The sequence below is a fragment of the Phascolarctos cinereus genome, unplaced genomic scaffold (genome assembly GCF_003287225.1).
Source record: "Phascolarctos cinereus isolate Bilbo 61053 unplaced genomic scaffold, phaCin_HiC Scaffold_3;HRSCAF=262, whole genome shotgun sequence".
In the NCBI taxonomy this organism is placed as follows: Eukaryota; Metazoa; Chordata; class Mammalia; order Diprotodontia; family Phascolarctidae; genus Phascolarctos; species Phascolarctos cinereus.
In genome coordinates, this window is record NW_027555736.1 from 69,846,278 (window position 1) to 69,867,304 (window position 21,027).

General features: G+C 41.2%; 1 protein-coding gene across 1 annotated transcript in view; it reads right to left on the reverse strand.

Moving 5' to 3' along the window:
* Positions 1 to 21,027, reverse strand: part of VSTM4 (V-set and transmembrane domain containing 4) — a 161,706-nt gene that overhangs the window by 11,655 nt on the left and 129,024 nt on the right. Inside the window, exon 8 of the mRNA XM_078150904.1 lies at positions 4,586 to 4,650. Coding sequence (XP_078007030.1) covers positions 4,586 to 4,650 — 65 coding nt within the window. The remainder of the gene's footprint in view (positions 1 to 4,585; positions 4,651 to 21,027) is intronic.

A 21,027-nucleotide genomic window follows, 5' to 3' on the forward strand; every position in this document is an offset into this window, starting at 1 on the left:
CTTATCTAACCTAATTATGTGTTGTTCAGGAAATTGCAAAGCATCACAATTAATGTTATTTTTTATAGTGAAACACAGAAGCTGCCTTTGACTTTGCCCATTGTCTGACAGGCTGTGATTCATGTGGAAGTCTTAGATTCAAGCTTACTTATAAAGAGACAATGGGGCTCCACTCTCCCTATTAGAACCATCAGTCCCCAGGTTCTTAAGGGAAGGTTCCCAAATGGTGGATTTGGTGAAAAACAACAAGCCATTCCAAAAATGCCTTGTTTTGGGTATCTTGTGCAAAGAGGATCTCAGAGGCAAAAGAAGTGAAAAAGGACCTGGGTTTGAATTTAGACTTCTTAGAGGCACCATGGCATAGTGGATAGAGAACCACCTTGGGATCCAGGAAGACCTGGGCACCTATCTTGCCTTTAACACATGCTGGCTATGTGACTATTAGCAAACTGATTAACCTTTCAATGCTCCTGCCCAGACAGCTGTCTGATACTATAAATTGCTGAGAAGTTGGGAATTTCTTCATCAGGGTTCCTTATACCAATGAAATAACAGTCAACCAGTCAGTCAATGTGCATTTATTAAGCATTTATATGTGCCAGGCACTCTGCTAAGCACTGGGGATAGAAAGAAAAGCAAAAGATGGTACCTGCTGTCAAGGATCTCACTCAGATGAGATGAGGGGATACAATTGTATCTCCATCCCCCAACACCTACTTACTTCCTGTGTGACCTTGGGGAAGCTATTTACCTTCCCTGGGCTTTGATTTTCTCACTTGTAGAATTGATTGGTTGGATTTAGAACAATTATAAAAAGTCAGCAAACAATGTAGACACTCTGACCCAGCAATACCACTACTAGCATATAACCCAAAGAGATAAAGGAAAGAAAGGAAGGACCTCTGTGCACAAAATATTGAAAGCTGTATTTTATGCTGTACCAAAAACATGGAAACTAAGGGGATGCCTACCCATTAAGGAATTGCTGAATAAATTGTGGTATATGATATAATGGAAAATTAGAGCACCATAAAAATGATGAAAGGAATGGTTTCAAAGAAACTTGGGAAGGGTTATATGAGCTAATGAGTAAGAATAAAGTGATCAGAACCAAGAGAATAGTGACCCAACCACTGTAAAATAATAATAATAATAACTAGTATTTATAAAACACCTACTATGTTCCAGGCAAGTGCTTTACAAATGTTATCACATTTGATCGTCGCCACATCCCCTGAGAGGTAGATGCTATGATTTCCATTTTACAGTTGAAGAAACTGAGGCAGAGATTAAGTGACTGGCCCAGGGTCATACAGCTAGTAAGTATCTGAGGCAGGATTTGAATATAGATCTTCTTGACTTAAGTCTGTCTTCAATCCACTATACCACCCAGCTGCCCAACTTCGAAAGAACTACCATCAATGAGATAACCAATTATGGCTATAGAGGACTGATGGTAAAGTTCACTATGCACTTCCTGAAAGCGAGATTATGGATTCAAGATACAGAAGGAGGCATATTTTTGGATACTGACAATGAGTGGATTCATTTCGCTGGACTATATTTATTTGTTACTAGGGAGGGTTTTTGTTTGTTTTTTGAGAGGACAGAGGAAAATTGAAAGACAGAAGGGTATTGGTAGTGATGCTAAAGAAAAAGAAGAAAGGAAATAAAGCTGTAAAATTGAAGCATTGTTTTAATGCACGGTATAGATGAAACTTCAGAGGGAGACAGAGAAGAAGGATAGCATGGGAACTAATGTGTTGAATTTATCACATACTCATGGTTCTCGGTACAATCCTCTTTTTCTCTCCTCTTTGTATAAGGAATATTCATGTTTGTTAGTAGTTTCGAAGTTCAAGGCAACATTAACAAAATAAAAAATAAAATGAGTTGGTAGAACCAGGTGACCCCTTTAGCAGTTCTTCTTTATTCTAAGGTTATGGAGAAGCTATGATCATAGATTTAAAGTTTGAAGAGACCTTTGTTGGTCTAAAGTTGGTCAAGACCTTGACCCCTAAGGTCTCTTCCAACTTTAAATCTATGATCATAGCTTCTCCATAACCCTAGAACAAAGAAGAAATGCTAAAGGGGCCTGAGGTTGAGATATGGCATAGTCATACTATAAATTCAATTTAACTGAATTAAATACAGCTTTGTTAAGCTCCTATCACTTTGCTAGGCAATAGAGATGTAAGAACAAAAAAACCAAAATGGTCTCTACCCTCATGTCCCTACATTATATTCTTATGAATATCAAGGTTCATCCTGTAAGCTCCTTGTAGGCAGAAACACTTTTTGTGTTTGTCTTTATAACCATAGTGCCCAGTTGAGTGTATGCATATGTTAGATAATTGAATTTTGCTGTTGTTGTAGTTTGTCCTTCATTCTTGAAGAGAACTCATGACGTCATGAGGGTGATGTCTTGACTTGAGAGCGATTTGGATTTGAGTGAAACAGAATTGTGTAAATTTGTCAGCCTCACTCTCTCCTCCAGAGTCATTGGAATCCTGTGGCAAGACAAAGGTCAGGATGACTGGAGATGGCCCAGGATGCAGTGGGTGATCCCAGCCTTTCTAAATTAAGGCCTTTCTCATGTCTCAGTTTGTCTGAGGCCATACCTATTCAGTGACTAAGGGCTATTTAAGAATCGAGACAAAGATGGCCCAATTTACCATCCCAAAGATATCAATCAGGGAGGAGAAGACCTTCAGAGTTTCTTGCCACAATAGAAAACAGTAGCTATTTACACTCATTCTAAGCCATTAAAAGCTAAAAAAAGAGCCAGAAAAGCTTGGGCTGGGCCTACTATTGGCCATTTGACAGAAGCCAGAATGGTTTGGGTCTAAAGGTATAGTCAAGTAGCTCCTTTCAGTATACAATGGGCTTTTTTAAAGCCTGTTTTTCAGAGCTATACTTCAGGAAATCAAAACTGAAAATTGCCCAGGACAAAAGGAAGTTGTCTGAGCTTTTTGAAAAAAAAAATTTAAGGAGGAGGAGGAGAAAAAGAAGAATAGCATTTCTCAACTTCTGATGATTAATAACCACATGCTGAAATGAATTAAATTAAGATGCATCATCATCAAAAGAGACCCCAAAATCTGAGCCAGAGTTATTGACTCTTCCTTCTGGCTTCATCAAATCATCTTCTTTTGGGTGTTGACACCTGCCATGCAGCACTATGAATGCAGCCCCCTCCTCCTTCATTGCCCCTGTCCTATAGTAGTTACCTTTGCATTGGGGAACCATTTACTCTCTGCTGTATGAAATAATAGAGGGATGCCAAAGTAGCTCCTTTTGCCTCCCCACTCTTTTATGAAGAGAGAAAGAATCAGGCTAAGTGCTAATAACATGTAAAAGGAGGCAGACCCTGCTAGGTGAGCAAAAGACACTCCAGGGTGTAAGGAAGGCATTAGAATAACATTTAGTGAACTCAGGCAGTAACTTACTAAATGGTGCTGGGCACCTATACCTCCCCAAATGCCCAACTTATATTACACGTTTAGCTTATTGCCCTGTCAGGATTTGGCTTCATGAAGAAAATAGGAATCTTACGATGTCCCTATGGATATTGGCTCTATGCGCAGCTGTGGCTGAAACAACCAACAAAATCTTGGGCATCATCAAGAAGGGAATTGGATACAAGACAGATGTGGTACCCAGCCCTTATGTCTAGTATCCACCTTTGGAATTTGGTGGGAGATTTGGGTTGCTGAAGCTAAAAGGGGGCATAACAGACCTAAAGAAGGGACAAAGGGGGCAACAGAAGTAATGGGAAAGATAGAGGTACTACTGTCTACAAGCCCAGATTAAAACGTTGGGCTCATTCTTCTTTCTGGAAAGAAGAAGGCTGAGAGAGGACCTGATCATGGACTATAAAACTGAGGATGGTACAAATGAAGACGTGTTTGCCAAATCCTGAACAATGCACTTCCTCCTTAGCTTGGCCACTGCGAACCCTAGTTTCTTTCAAGACATAGTTTAGCTAAGGAAAACTTCACACTTCCACAAACCTCATAAACCTACACATTAAGTGTAGCTCTCAGTAGGGCTCTAAGGATGGGTAACTTTTTAGAATTCATGCCTAACATTCTTTCTGCTAAGGGGCCACAGGGGAGAAGGTGTATGATGTTCTTTCTGAAGCTCATCTTCACCATTACATGTATTCTACATAGGATAATAAATCTGGAGTTGGAATGATTCTTAGATGTCATGTGGCTCAACCCCTTCACTTACAGAGGTTACATGACTTGCCCAAGGTCACATAAGTACAAAGCAGAAAAGCTGGGAATAGGACCCAGGTTTTATAAGTCCAAATCCAGGGTTCATTTCCATTGTACTGTGTTGTCTTCTTGCTACAAGCCCCCAGTATAATGTAACTTGTGAGAAAGGCTGCTGACTTCTTGTCTTTAAATTCTAAACCACTAGAACCATGCCTTCCATATTTCTTTTGGGGATTAGATCTGTGATTTCATTGGCATAGGTAACTTGCAGAGAGGAAATTTCCTCTACCAGTGTAGATCAGCATCTTTCTTGCACCATAGTCTTAGCATTTCCTGGGACACTGAAAGGTTAAATTACTTACCCAGAGTCACATGCCTCCAAGTAGGACTGGAGCCCAGATCTTCCTGAATTCATGATGACTCTTACCTGGAACATGGTAGATGCTTAATAAATATTTTAAATAACAAATTGAATCAGAATACCAAAATAAGAAGGGTCCCTTTGAGCAAATTGAGAAGAATGAAAGAAGTACCACTTTACCAATGGGCACTATGCTCCTGGAGCTTATTACCCCAGAATGCAGATATGTTTCAAGTATATATTCTTCATATAGACTTCTTAGATCTTTGGAATATGTTGCATTATCTTTCTGATGATATTCCCTCTATAAACTTGAGAACAGAAGTTGCCAATTTTAATTCCTATGCTAGCTGGGCTCTTCCAGAATCGAGCTCTAGATCTAGGATGGTGCCTATGACCCCAGTAAGTGAATACATTTTATATGGAAATAAAACTAACTGAGTAGAATAAAAAAAAGTACTCCTTCTTGACCCTTGCCTCTGTGGTTCTCAGTGACTCCCTATCACAAAAGAGATAACTGTTTGTTTACCCAACATGGAAGTCTATGGTATCCCAGGACAGAAAACAGGAGTGTTGGTGGATATACCAATAATATGGGGAACCCATGGGTGCCTCTTGACCCTGTGAGTTAAACCTGAAGTAAAGACAAGCTCCAGAGCTTGAGGTTTCATTCTGAGGACACTTTGGTGTCTCTACCATCCCCCTCATTAGGATAAATAGTGTTTCTCAGGAGGAAACAAAGAAAATGACTGAAGAATCTCTTCCTGTTTGTTATGTAGTCCGTAAACACTCCCTGGGGCAGAGAGCGGCTGGGAGCCAGAAGTGTTCATGGTAAAAGACGTGTGTGATACCAGACACAACCCACACAAGCCTTTGAAACAACAAAGGAAGTCAGGGTGTTCATGTGGTGTGGTCTTTTTGGCAACCCATAATACTGAGATGATGTCAGTGCCTATTTAAGCTCTTCTGAAGGCCGCAGTAGTGTTGAGGGCAGGGAAGTTCTCTGTTGGCGAGCACTATTGTTCCGGGGAAAGAACCCTGAACAGGACCTGAGTTTAATTCACAGCTCTGCCTCTTCCAACTTATGTGACTTTGGGCTAGTCACATCATCTTCTAGTGGTCAGTTTATTCATTTGTAAAATGAAGGGGGTTGGACAAAAAGACCTCCAACGTGCCTTCAAGGTCTCCATCTCCAATATGATGTCATCATCTTGATGCTTTTCATGGACTTCTTTGCCCTGAATTTTCCTTCTCAATACTGACTCGTCTTCTCTCAGTTCAGTGCAATCCAAGGCCTGTTGTGGGTGTATGCGGTTTGTCCTTAAGGCTGTGTACACCAATACACATGTTTTCACCAAAGTCAATCCTCCCCCACATGCCCACACCTACATGCACACTGCCACAGAGCTTCAATTACACAAACTGTTAGACAAACTTGTTTTGTTAGGCTGGTGTTTGATGGAAACTAGTAGAGGGCGGCTACTGAAGGGATAAATATAGCGCAATGTCTTCCCTGAGCTGAAGGAATTCTGTAATGTTTGGGTCTGAATAACAGATTTGAAGATCTCACTTCTATTCCTACTAGAGAGAGAAGAAATGCCTAAGAAATCAAACCACACCAGAGCCAGAACTAGAGTGGGACAATAAGGCTTTGTCCCAGGGCACAAAAATTTATAGGATGCTGAAGTTATTTATTTGATCCTACTTTTGAAACTTTTAAAAATTCCTTTTATTTTGAAATTTTGAGGGTGCTATTAGAAATTGCACATTCATCAACAGAGAAATAACAGAACTTAGCATCTCATCAGCGATAATAGTTTAAAAAAATTAGTTAAAAATAGGAAGCTACAGACAGAAGGCTGGGGTGAAGTTCTATCCTGTCCCTCTTAACGTCCACCCTCCACTGAGATGAATTTTGTGCACCTTGGCAGCTGGCGTGATGTGCGACAGAGTGGTGGAGAAAAAGGGGAAGGGGAACTGGAGAAAGAAAAGTCGGGCTAGGCGAGTCTGAGATTGATTCTCATAAGACTGGTTTATTTTCAGAGGTTACAAGATTATATAGAAAACGGCATTGTACCATGAGAAATGATCTACAAGTGCTAATTGATAACAAACACTCTAAGCAGCTAAAGATCCTCATTATCTCATGAGAAAGTATTTCAATGCCAAATTTCATATCTATTGTTTCCCTGCCCAGTTCTTAGTATTGTCTACCCAAGTCAGCCACCTGATCTCAAGGCTGGGCATGAGTAAGAACTTAGAATCAACAAACCACAACAAATGGAGCGAGGGCAAGAGTCATGGGAGCATTTATGCCGAGGCAAGCCTCTATACGTACTGACCCCTGAAGTCTATGAGTACTTAGAGATTTTCCATAAGGACTCACCTCCCACAGCTCCAGGCATAAAGGCTTCTTGTTAGTGCTTCGAATGACTTCAAAGAATGCATCAGCTCATGCTGCCAAGTCACAAAGTTTTCCCAGATTTGCTAAAATTATATTATCATCATTTCTTCTCTCGTATTATCTCTGTATCTTCTCTCTCTCTTGCCCTACAGGTATTTCTTTAACCATTCTCTGCTGGGCTCCCTACCATAGATCAAATGAACATTCCAATAAACTTTTCCTTCTTTCAAGATCTAATTTAGAAGCCCACTTCTCCATGAAGCTACCTTGATCCACCCTCAGCTGGTTGTGATCTTCCTATCCTCAGATTTCCCATAACCCAGCACATATTTGCTTAGCACTCCTTTATCCCTATTTTTTTCCTCTGTGTACCATACTTATTTGTCTGTGTATACACATTTATACACACATATATATGTATATGCATATGTATATATATTATATTATATGTATGACTCACAAATATACCCGAATGTGTACATGTATGTATATACACATATGTGTATGTGTGTGTTCCTATGTGTGTACACGTTCTATCCCTAAGCATTAAACTGTAAGCTCTTTGAAGTTGTGAACTGTCATTTTCATCTCTGTATCCTATTGGCTAGTATAAAACACAGCCTCTTGCACATAATAAATATTTAATGGACTCTTGTTGAATTAGTTTGAACAGCACATAGGCTGTTAGGTTAGGGAAGTCATCATCAGTCCCCAGTAACTTACATATCCAGAAACCATATGCCTTTGGAGGAAAGGAGAGTTTAATTTAAGCCACAAAAGACTGGGTTTATCTAGACCAAGAGAGTCCTAAATCACGATCCTGTCCTACACAGTCATTCTCAGAATCAAGAGATTTTTTAAAATGAAATTTAAGCCACAGGAACATCCAGAGAGAAAACAGACATTTGGAGTTTGGATACAGTCATGACATAGGATCACAAAAATTGCCCACTTGATTTAAAGTGAAATTGAGTCTAAATTTGAACTCTGGTGCTCACATACAAGAACCAGAGAATCATAAGATTGTAGATTTAGAGGTGAAAAAGATCTTAGAAGCCATCTAGTCTAATCCTTTCATCTTATAGAGGAGGGAACTAAGAGTCAGAAAGGTCATCGTTTGCCCAAGGTCACATAAGTAATAAACTATGAGTGTATGATGTCTCTTCCATTAAATGTAAGCTCTTTGCAGGCAGGAAACTTTCACTTTTGTCTTTGCATTCCCAGGGCTTGGTATAGTGCCTAGCTCATGATAAACATTTAGCAAATGCTTGTCAATTGATTGATATAGTGTTCTCAGTTTTAAAAATCATTTTATTCCCAATTTTGTGTAGTAGTAGAGAAAGTATTATTAGCCATGTTATACAGATGATGAAACTGAATGTAAGTGACTTGTGCATTAAATATTACAGCCCAAATTTGAAATGAGGAGGAACTCACATCAGTAAGGGTACACCTTCCAAATATATGAATGGCTACCCATACCCACAGATTAAGACATGCCAGAGGAGACGTCCCTTTTCATTTGGAAGTGGCCATGCTTTAGTGCCCATAAAACCCACCACAGGAAGCTTCTTTGTGCTGATTATCTGATCTGGTTTTCTCTACAGCTTCTCTCGGGAATTATTTGTAGAGCTGTGGTTCTGAGTAAGATTTTGAAGTCTCTGGCCCCTTTGAGATATGTCCTAAGGGGATAAGAATGGTCTTGGAGAACAGTATCGGATTCAGCTTGCTGTGTTTGAGGCAAGAAATCATCCTAGACCAGAGGTGGAGAACATTCGGCCTCAAAGCCACATGTGGCCCTCTAGGTCCTCAAGTGCGGCCCTTCGACTGCATCCAAACTTCACAAAACAAATCCCCTTAATAAAAAGTTTTGTTCTGTAAAACTTGGACTCAGTCAAAACGCCAAACCCAGGGACCTAGAAAGCCACGTGGCCTTGAGGCTACAGGTTCCCCGCCCCTGTCCTAGACCAAACTTCCAGAAACTTGGAACAACTGATAACCCATCTGTAGGTACAAAACGTCACAAGAACACCTATTTAGGATGAAACCTCCTGACTGCCTTTCTAGAACAAGAGATGCTCTAATAGGACACATTGATACATACAGAAAGGAAAGCTGCTAGGAATCTCACACTAATAGCCATATTGCTTCAGAGCCATGAAAGTCCCAACTGACTTCTGTCTCCATCCCAGAACTCAATTGCTCTGTGTCAATCAATCAATCAATCAATCGATCAGACAACAAATACTCATTAAACATCTAATATATGCCAAGCATTGTGCTAGGTATTGAGGACAAAAGACAGAAAATAGTCAGTGCCCTCAAGATATATATGTATATATATGTATATATATGTATATATATACATATATATACATACATATATGTATATATATGTACACACACATACACACATACATATATACACACATACATATATGTATGTGTGTACACATGCATATGTGTACATACACACATATGTATTTGTATGTGTAGGATATATATGAAGAAGAGATAATTTTGGTAAGGGAACCCCTTATGAACTTCTCAGGCAGTCATTTTTAAATGCATGAAACAAAATACTTAGCATTTCAAAAGAAATAGCTGGGGTGAGAAGAGGGGATCAGGAAAGGTTTCATGCCAAAGATTCTCCTTGAGCTGAGCTCTGAAGGAAACTAGGGATTCTGAGAGACAGACCTGAGGGCTAGGTGCATGGAGGTGGGAGATGCGGTGTTGTATCTAAGGAACAGTAAGAAGGCCAGTTTGGCTTGGACCAGAGAGTGTGAGACTAGAAGTAATGTGTAATAAAGCTGAAAAGGCAAGCTGGGGCCTGGCTGTGAAGAGTTTTAAATGCTGAATATAGGAGTTTTTATTTGGTCTTGGAGCCAGTGGAATTTATTTAGTAAGGGACTGCCATAGTCCTGTGCTTTAGAAAAAGTGGCTTTGGCAGCTGTATGAAGGATGGCTTGGAGAGGGGAAATAATTAAAGCAGCGATACTAATTAGGCAAAGTACAAGTGAAAGGTTATGTAGGCCTGAATATGTCTTTAAGTCAAGTCAAAAAGTGTTTAAGTGACTCCTGTGTGCCAGGCATTGAGCTAAGGACATGTGTCCAAAGTATCATGAGGGACATTCTAAGGCCATCATGAATGTTCAATGGTCTCCATTGCTTTATGTGCTTCAGATTCTTCTGAAGAGCACTGGGGAACCTGGGTGAGGACTTTTCCAGGATGAATTATATGGTGAAGCCTGCTTTGCTCCTGTGTTCTGAGCATGTGTCTTTCCTTTTCCTAGGATCAGAATGCTAGGCAATGGGTCTAGGGGAGCTAAGTCTTGTCTTTTATGGTCTGGAAGAGAAGGCTTCCCTGGAGGGACCCCTCCAGTCTGTGTATGCCCCTTAGGGAATGGGGTTTGGGAAGAGGTCTAGAGCTGCTCAAGCTGAAGGGAAAGGTGTTCCTAATGAAGGATGGCTCCAGGTTAGTATGGATAGATTTGTGGACAAAAGTGTGATTCTGAAGCTTCAGCTATTTCCAACTGAAATTCAAAACTATCAGGAGAGATATAGTACCTTCATAAGGTCTGTAAAACCAAAGGACTGGCTGGAATCTGAGGAGCTGCAGCCAGATCCCACCTGTAACCCTTACTACCTATGGGACTTCGGAAAAGTCACTTAACCATTTTGCACCTTACTGTCCTCTTATGTGAAATGAGAGGGCTTAAATAATTGGTTTCTGATGTCACAAAAATCTCTGGAGCTGTGCTTTAATGTTACTGTGATCTCTCAGGTGGGGTTCCTGAAGTTTTAGAACTTCTTAGATGAGTATACTAGTTTGTTAGTATATTAGTTCTCTCTGTCTCTGTCTGTCCATCTGTGTGTCTCTCACTTTCTCTTTCTCCTTTCCTGTCTCTCCCCTCCTTCTTTCTCTCCTCTTTTCCCCCTACTTCCCCCTTCTTTCTCTTCACTTTACTTTCTTCCTCTCTCTCCTTAGAAGTCTAAACCAACCAATTCACCTTGAGGGGCAGCCCACACTACTTTAAACTCCTCGGAAGTTGACTTTGTCCCTCCAACACAGTCTAGAGCAGAGGTTCTTAATGTTTGGCAGTGTGGACCTCTTGTCAAATTAATGTTTTAAATACATAAAATACAATGCATAGTATTATAAAGTATAGTTCTCAAAACCTTAAACACTCCGAGTTTACAAATCCCAAATTAAGAACCCCTACTCTGTAGAGGGAAAATGTTTGTGGAATTGATCTGGGGAACTCCCTTGATCAACACTCCCTACAGTGGTGATTCTCAAACTGTGGTCCAGGGACTCTTGGGGACCCTCAAGATTCTTTCAGAAAGTTTTCAGGATCAAAAGTAGTTCCATAATAATACCATGGCATTTTTATTTCTAATACAGTAAATATTGATAAATATAATTCACATAAAAACTCTTTGGGTTCCTCAATAATTTTTAAAGTATAAGGGAATCCTGAGTCCCAAAAGTTTGAGAACTGCTGCCTTACAAGTGTTATTTAGCTCTGTGGGCATTTGTTTGGGTCTTTGAAACTCCCATGCTCAATAAAGCTTTAAAAATCATTGGACAAAAGTAACCATGGCCACTGAGTTCCCTCCCAAGCAGCGCAACTCTCCACATTGTTGGCAGATTCGAGAATCTAATAACTTTAAGTGTGCAAGAAGATTTCTTTGTTAAACACCCTCAATCCCTTAATTACACCCACTTATTCAAGTTCCACCCCCTGGTGCTTGGTTAAATGATCCTTTCCCCTCTTTGAACACTAACATATTTGAAATACACCGCAGCCTGCTCTCACAAAGCAGCCAGCTTCAATCACTACTTTACCAAACTGGCCAGTTTGGGCTCTTTCAACCTCTTCCCATAAATCCTTCCCTCTCTCCCTCCCTCCCCCCCCTCCACTGAATCATTTTGTCTCCTTTCTCTCTGCTCCCTCCAAATCTCCCCAGTCCATTTTGTCTCTAGGCAGCCAGGACAAGGCACGGTTCCCCAGATGCTGTTTAATCAACATGAGAGACCAGGCAATTCTTGATTCCTTCCTTTGGGATGCAATGCTTTTTCTTGTGGGTCTCAGAATGATAGAGGATTTTTTAAACTTTTTGGAGATGCCAGGCCATCCATGCCCCATGATCACATGGAGACAAGGGGATGTAGTAGATAGTAGATGTGCCAGGCTTGTAAAGAGTCAGGGAACATGTGGGTTCCAATCCTACCTTCAACACCAATTCCCTGTGTGATCTCGGCCATGCAAGTCACTTCAATTCTTTGGGCCTCAGTTTCCTCCTACGTTACATAAGGAGGTTGGATCTGATGGTCTCTCTGCTTCCTTTCAGTCCTAAATATGTGATCCTGTGACTACTGCAAAATTAATATTTCCCAATTTATCTGACCTGATGGGCTTTTTAAAATCAAAAGTGCCATTGCTTGATTTATCTGACCCAACCTTTAATTACTTCAGCTTCTAGTTTACCAATGATAACTTTTAATTTGGTTATTTCCTTATCAATACCCCCTTTGAAAGAGTTTGCATACGTAATTTCTATTGAGTTAGAGCAGAATGGAACAGATTCTAAATAGTCTTGGAAAATATTCCATCAGGCCACTCAGCAGAGTGTCCAGTTGCTGGCCTACTGCTGTGTCCTCTTACCCAGAAAAAAGCAAAAAGCAAACTTAGTCTATAGTGGAATTGACAGTAGAGTTTTTTCCATCCACCTCAAACCCTGTAGTATTTCTCCCATAGACTGTGTCAATCCTCTTGCCTACGATAGCTATCCTGATACTCTACCCTCTTCCAGTGAGACTAGATATAGAAGCATATGATGTAGAACTGAAAGGAAGCTTAGGGGATCCAATCAGAGCAGAAATGGATTTTTATTTTGCCCTATATACCATCATTTCCATACATAGGGATAGGGTCACCATTCTGTAATTTCATTAGAACACTGAACTCCCAGCTGAGGGAGATCTCTGCCAATGAAGGTTGGCACCTTTAATAGAAATAAGAAAAGATGTAAGGGTGATGGTTTGGGGAGAATAATAATGGGTTCTATTTGGGACATATTGATTTCTAGATGGCTCAAGGACATCTAGTTTGAAATGTCCAATAGGCAACTAATGATGCTGAAACTCAGGGGAGAGATGGGAGCTGGACATACAGATGTATGAGTAGTCATCCACAAAAAATTAAAAATTGAACACAAGGAAGTTAATGAGATCAGAAAAGAGAAGAAGAGAAAGAAGAGAGAGTAGAGAGAAGAGAGGGCCCAGGATAGAGCCTTGGAGGATAGCCATAGTTAGAGGATGTTATTCAGATCCAGCAAAGGAGACAAAGACTGAGCATCCAGACAAGAAGGAAGAGGGAAGGAGATCGGTATCACAAAAAACCAGAGAGGAAATACTATTCAGGAGGGTGAAGGTAGTCAACAGTGCCAAATGCATCAGCTAAATTGTGAGGAATGAAGACTGATCAAAGACTATCAGATTTGGCAATTAGACATTTGGTATCTTCAAAAAGAGCAGTTTCAGTTCAGAGACAAGTTCAGAGAAGTTCACCATATCGGGTGATGCCCTATAGTGAACTCTTGAAAGAAGATGGATGAGAGCTGCATAGGATAGGCTGACCCAGATAGGCTGAGATCTTGGGGCAGCTAGGTGGCGCAGTGGATAGAGCACCGGCCCTGAAGTCAGGAGTACCTGAGTTCAAATCTGGCCTCAGACCAAGCACTTGACACTTACTAGCTGTGTGACCTTGGGCAAGTCACTTAACCCCAACTGCCTTTAAAAAAAAAAAAGATAGGCTGAGATCTGCCCTGTTGAGTGAATCTCCCTAACTGATGCGATCACAAGTCCACTTGAATCTTTGAGTGAAGGATTCAAACTGTCCAATTAATTGTTAGTAATCAAAGCTGCCTTAGTGTTGGCAGCTGCCCTAGGAACCTGGAGAGGGGAGAAGAAATTCTGAAAGTTAACATCAGAGGATCATAGGAGGAAGGGACCTTAAAGTCCATCTAATTCAACTCTTCATTTTACAGAAGAGAAAGCAGAGCCCAGACAGGTTGTTTTAGTGACTTGCCCAAGGCTGGACATATAGTAAAGAAGCGGAGCTAAGAGAGTAGTCAAGAGGCCAGTGGATATCATAGTGGACAGAGTGGCAGACCTGGATTCAAATCCTGCCTCTAACACTTACTAACTGTGTGACCAAGGTCAAGTCACCCTATCTTTCTGATCCTGAGTTTCCCTGATAATAATACCTGTACTCTCTGCCTTAAAGGATAATTGTGATGATCAAAAGAGAAAATATATGCATAATGCTTTGGAAACTTTGAATCTACATAATAGTACCTTATTCAAGCTTGACTCCTCCCACAGACAGTGTATGTACATGGGAGAGTTTGCCCCTGCTTTTGGAGGAGGATGGAGGGGGGATAAAAAATGCCCCAAAGAGAAGACATAGTAAGACATCTTCCTCTGCTTTCTTTGGAAGTAGGGGGACTCTGGATGTGGGATGCTACATGTAATGTCAGACTATATACATACATTTATAAGTATATGTATACGTGTGTATATATTTGTGTGTATAGGTTGATTTTATAGAATTTTTTTTCTTTCTCTCTTTTTTGTCTTTTTGCTAAGAGATGGCCCTCTGGGAGAGAGTGGAGGGAATAAAACCGTGAGAAATGTAAGTAATTTTTTTTAAAAAAGTTATCAGTAAAGATGTATTTTTGAAAGTAAATTCAGTGCTCTTACTAATATGTATACCACAGCTGACAGGGCAAGCCTATTTCACAACATTACTTACATCCAGGCTAGCCAGGGAGACTGGCACCCTGCCTGAGGAGTGGGGCTCCAAGGTGCAACACACTGGAACCTCCAAGACAAATAAAAAATAAAGGCATTCCACCCACATCTGCCAATGAGAAACCAGTAATAGCGCATAATAAAATGCCTGTTTCTTGAGCAGCAGTCAGGACGCCCACACATTCCCTGCCACTAAAGGCATTTTCTCCTGTTTGCTGATGGAGGGCTCTTGTAATAAAGTTTAATGTGGAAGAACCAGGTGCATTTAACCAAAGCTGTAAACATCTCTAATTCTATTTAAAACCAGAGGATGCAGCACATTAACAGTTGACAAGTGGACACTTAAGCGGATGTGAACCTTAGAGAGCTTCTGGAAGGGACCTGGGCATCTTTGGATCAATGACAGCAGGAAGAGGGGGAAACAGCTCCACTCAACCCCTTGCTCCTCCCCTCCACACTAATGAGTTAGGTGCTCAAAATCTTTTCTAAATCTCCTGACACATAAAGAGACAATGATTCTTTGGATTAAAAAAAATTGACCACCCGTGGCCCAGTTTGGCCTAGTGTCCATGAAACATAGATATTAAGTAATTTCCCTGGATCCAAAATTAATCCCTTCAAAGAATTCTACCTCTTAAGATCATACATCTAGAGTCAGAAGGAACTTTCAAGGCTCTCTAGACCTACCTCCTTATCTTATAGATGAGGAAATCGAGGCCCAATAATATTACATGACTTACCTAACTTTGCAAAAGTAGTAACTATCAGAAGCAGAATTTGAACACAGATCCTCTCACTCTTTTTTTGTTTGTTTGTTTTTAGGCAACTGGGGTTAAGTGACTTGCCCAGGGTCACACAGCTAGTAAGCTTCTCACTCTTTACACTATACCATGCTGCCCCCCAAGGTCTCAGTTTCCACCTATAAAGAAGAGGTGATCTCTCAAGTCCCTAAAGTCAGAGGCAGCTGGCGTTACAGCAGATGGAGCACTGCGTCTGGAGTCAAGAAAACCTGAGCTCAAATATGGCCTTAGGCACTGACTAGGCAATCAATCAATGGACATACATTAAGTGCCTATTATGCACCAAGCATAACTGGGCACAAAAAAGAGGCAAAAGACAGTCCCAGCCAACAAGGAGTTTATAATCTGGTGGTGGAGATACCACACAAATAAATATATACTGGATAAATGCTAAACAACTAACAGAAGGAAGGCTCAAGAATAAGAGAGAAGGCTTCCTGTAAAAAGTGGGCCTTTAGTTGAGACTTAAAGGAAGCTTAGGAGGTTAATAGTTGGAATGGTGGAGGGTTCCAACTGTGGGGATAGCCAGAGAAAATATCAGGAGCCTAGAGGGTCTTGTTCATGGGTCAGGAGGTCAATGTCACTGGATCAAATAGTATGTGGTGGAGAGTAAGGTTTTAGGAGCCTGGAAAGGTTAAAAAAAAAAAGGGGGGGGGAAGAGGCAGGTTATGAATGGCTTTGAATGCCAAACAAAGGATTTTGGATTTGATCCAGGAGACAATAGGGGGCCATTGGAGCTTGCTGAGTAGGGAGGTGACATGATTGGACCTGCTCTTTAGGAAAAACACTATAGTGGCTGAATGAAGATGGGTTGACATGAGGGTCTGGTCCAGAAAGAGACTTGAGGCAGGCAGACCCACCAGCAGCTTGTTGCAGTCATCCAAGCATGAGGCGATGAGGGCATGCACCAGAGCGGTGGCCGTGTTAAAGGAGAGAATGGGACATGTATTTGAGAGATGTTGCAAAGATGAAATTGACAAGATTTGGGAATCCATTGGATATGAGGATGGAGAGGGTGAGAAGTCCTGGATGATCCTTAGGTTATGAGCCTAAGGGACTGGGAGGATGGTGTTGTCCTCCACAGCCATAGGGAAGGCAGGAGGCAGAGAAGGTTTGAGGGGAAAGATAATGAGATCTATTTTGGACATATTCATTTTAAGATGTCTACTGGGCATCCAGTTTGAGATATCTGAAAGGAGATGTGAGATTGCAGATCAGAAGAGAGATTGGGGCAGGAAAAGTAGATTTGAGAATACTCCGCATAGAAATGGTAATTAAATCACTAGAAGCTGATGAAACCACTAAGTATAGTAGTGTAGAGGGAGAAGACAAGAGGGCCTAGGACAGAATTTTGCAGGATACCTATGGTTAGAGGGCATGATCTGGAGGAGACTCCAGCAAAGGAAACAAAGAAGGAATGATCATATAGGTAGGAGGAGCACCAGAAAAGAGTGGTATCCTGAAACATAGAGTGAATCAAGGAGGAAAAAGTGATAGGCAGTGGGAGAGTCTACAGAGGTCAAGAAGAATGAGGATTAAGAAAAGGCTGTTGGATTTGTCAGCTGCATCATTTTGGATCATTACTAAGTTTGGAGAGAGTAGTTTCTGTGAAATGATAGCCACTTAACCTCGGTCTGCCTCAGTTTCTTTAACTATAAAATGGGGAATAACACCTACCTCAAAAGGTTGTTGTGAAGATCAAATGAGATAATATTTGTAAAATTGCTTAGCCCAGCTCCTGACACATAGTAGGTACTATTTCCCTTCCCCTTTCCTTCTAGCTCTAAATTTCTGGTTGTATAGTCCTATGAATACAAACTTCACAGTGAATTAGGGTAGGTACATAGGTTTTTCTTCTCAGTTCTGAAATCCTTAAAACCTTGGGAATGCCTTCAAACAGATTTTCTCATTATTTTTATTTTTCCTGGAGATTTCAAGGGTACTTGGAAGAATGGGCTGCACTCCCCTGGCATCATCTGCTCTGTCCGCTTTGCAGCTTAGACCTGCCTGTTCCCTCCTGACTTATTTCTTCATCTGTCCCAAAGCCCAGGGCAGCCGGGAGGAAATGAGCTGAAACCATTTGTGCTTCATGCATCTGCAGGGGAATCTTCATCCCCGCCAGTGAGGCAAGAGACGTCCAAATGTCCCTCTTGGCATCTGGAGCCAGAACTAGTCACATGAGGCCGTCTCCCAGGGAACCAGCAGGGGAAAAAATGATGCCATTTGGGTTATAAGACAGGCAGCATATTCTAGATCACTGGCTCTCACTCTGGTCCACAAGAGGCCTCCAGGTACATGAGGTTTCCCATCCCTAGTCTATTGTTTAGAATGTAGGATTATAGATTTTGAGTTGGAAAGACTCTGAGAGGCCAATTAATCCCAAAACTATCTCATTTTATAAGTGAGAGACTGAGATTCAAAGAGGTGGAATGTCCCACAAATATCAAAGCCAGGCTTCAAACCCATGGCCTCTGACCCCAAATCCAGCATGCTTTTCATTATACCAGGGCACTGTTATATATGGCAGAATCTAGCTTTGTTTCTGTTATGAGCTAAGGGAAGGAAGGGAAAGAAGGAAAGAAAGAAGGAAGGAAGGAAGGAAGGAAGGAAGGAAGGAAGGAAGGAAGGAAGGAAGGAAGGAAGGGAGGAAGGAAGGAAATGAGCATTTATTAAGTACCTACTATGTACCAGGCACTATACTAAGTGTAATATAAATATCTCATCTGAACTTCACAACCACCCTGGGAATTAGACACTATTATTATCCCCATTGCACAGTTGAGGAAGCAGAGGCAGATAGAGGATTAAGCGACTTGCCTGGTCACAGAGTAACTGTCTAAGGCAAGGCTGAACTTGGGTCTTCCTGACTCTAGGCCCAGCACACTACCCACTGTCTCATCTAACTGCCATGTTTTATGCACAGAAGGAAACTACAAGTGAAGGGGGTGAAGTGCCTTGTCCCGGAGTCACTGAATAACTAAAACCACGGGAGAGAGGTTGAAGAGGACTGGAAGAGTGAGGAAGGCAGGTAACGAAAGACTCTGGAGGCCAAAGAGATAGCTTTACATTTCATCTTAAAGGTAATAAGGAGCTCCTGGAGTTTCTTGAATGGGAGGAGGACGGGTAAGGGTGGAGTGTGTCCCCCTTAGATGTCAGAATATAATATGAACTGGAGTCGGAGAGGCCAGCCATCACACTACTACAATAGTCCAGGTACAAGGTGATGAGGGACTGCGCCAATCACTCAATCAGCATTAAACACCTACTATGTGCCAAGCACTGTGCGACTGCTGTGGATACAAAAAGAAGCAGAAGACAGTTCCTGCCCTCCAGGAGCTTATAGTCTAATGGAGAGGTGTACAATTTCATGGACCAGGATGATATGTGAAATGAAGGTAAGTATACACAGTGTATGGAAAACAATGACCTTGCCTCATTGCTTTATTTTGGTTCAAATTCATTTGCGTACTAAATCAGAGAGGATTAGGGGAATGTCTTACCATAAACAAGATAATTGTCTGGGACAAACAACTGGGATCTGCCTCCAAATATAATGGTTAAAAAGGAAATAATTAAACTTAGGGAGCATTCTGTCTAGCTTTTATTAGCTGAGATTGATGGCTATGATTAAAGAGCTATCAGCCTGGCCTTATCAGAGAAAGGTTTTCTAGCCATTGCACCCTAGATATTCATTCATTTAACAATAAAGTGACTGTCACATGGTAGACATCGTTCTAGAGGAAAGAGAAAACAAGTGTTTATTAAGCACCTACTAGGTATCAGACACTGCTAAGCACTTTACAGATATCTCCTCTGGTCTTCACAACTCTGAAAGAACTCTGAAAATGATTATCTTCATTTTACAGTTGAAGAAACTGAGGCAAATAGAGGCTGAGTGACTTGCCCAGGGTGGTTGTTGTGATGGCAGTGGTGGTGCTCCTTCCTTCTCAAAAAGGATCAAAGACATCACTAGGATGATGCCTTGAATTGGATTTAGGTGAGGCAGAGCTGCACACAATTGTCAGCCTCAATCTCTTCTAGGGTCATCAAACTCCGGTGACAAGACATAAGTCAAGGTGACTAGCAATGACCCAGGATGCAATGAGTATTACCTCAGACAAACCTAGGCCTATAAAAATATAGTAAGCTACTCAAGGACAAGAATGAAGTCTTATAGTTTGCTATAGGCCCTATAGGCCTAGACGGTGCTCAGTACATAGCTACTAAGCATCTGAGAGCAGATTTGAACTCATGGGCCTAGCCTCTATGCACTATGGTGCCCCCTAGCTGCCTTTGTACGTAGTACTCTGTACTAGACAATGAAGATAGAAATAAAACAACATTAACTTGTTGTCCAGGGCTCATGAGCTATGAGTCTAAGTGAATGTGGACCCACAGAGGACTTATAACCTGATGTTTTAAGTTATTCTGATGGCTTCCTAGGGGAGAGGGGAGTATTCTCACCCTATATGGAAAATAAAGGAGCTATACTATAGACCCCTAAGGTCCCCTCTACATACCTCGGCTGGGTGAAGGGACCACATGCCTAACAAAGCGTGAGCCAAGAATCTAGTTGCCACTGTATAAAGCCACCACTGAGGGACAAGTTTCCCTAACCTATAGCTTTTTTTTTTTTTGCTTCATAAGAAAGTGGTGAGAACTAATGACATAATGCCTCTAAAGTCATTTGAGCTCCATAGAGAAAAATTCTCTGCTCTTACTGTCAATTGAGACAAAAACCTCAGAAAGATCTTGAGAAGCAATAAATACAAAGCCTTAGTTTATACCTTCTTTTTAAAACAAATTGCTTTATATATTAAAAAAAATTACTCTATCGTTATGTCTTGGTAAGGAAGCACGGGGAGGAAGAATTATTCAGCGTAAGATCTACTTCCCAGCAGCTTTCCAGGTTTGTGGAAGTTTTCCCAGGTGTTATTATAGGGCTCGCATCCGTAAAGCTGCCTGAATTTCCTTCCGTTAGAAAGCACCTCATGGGAGTAAAATCTTTTGCAATGGTGCGCCCAGAAAACAAGGGAAGGGGAACGTGACAGCAAAGCTTGTGTGGGTTCTTAGAGAACTAGACTGCAAACTGGCCACATAAAGTGCTGTCAATGGGGACTCCCAACAAGGAGGGATTGGGGTTCACCAACAGTATGCTGTTTTTCTAATGGGGCTATTTCCTCTTATAGATTTTCCCAATATTTTATAGAAGGGTAATATATTTTTCTACAGCTTTGATGGTGATGCTCACTTTCGATAATTAAAGTGTTCCTTAACTCTTTGTATCTTTTGATCTGTCCTCATTCACCACAGTGAGGAAACTCATTCCTTCACTTACAAAATAAAATACTCACTTTAATCTTCTGTGTTGTTGGCTTTATAGCGAGCGTTCTTACCCTAGGGTCTGCGAACTTAAAATT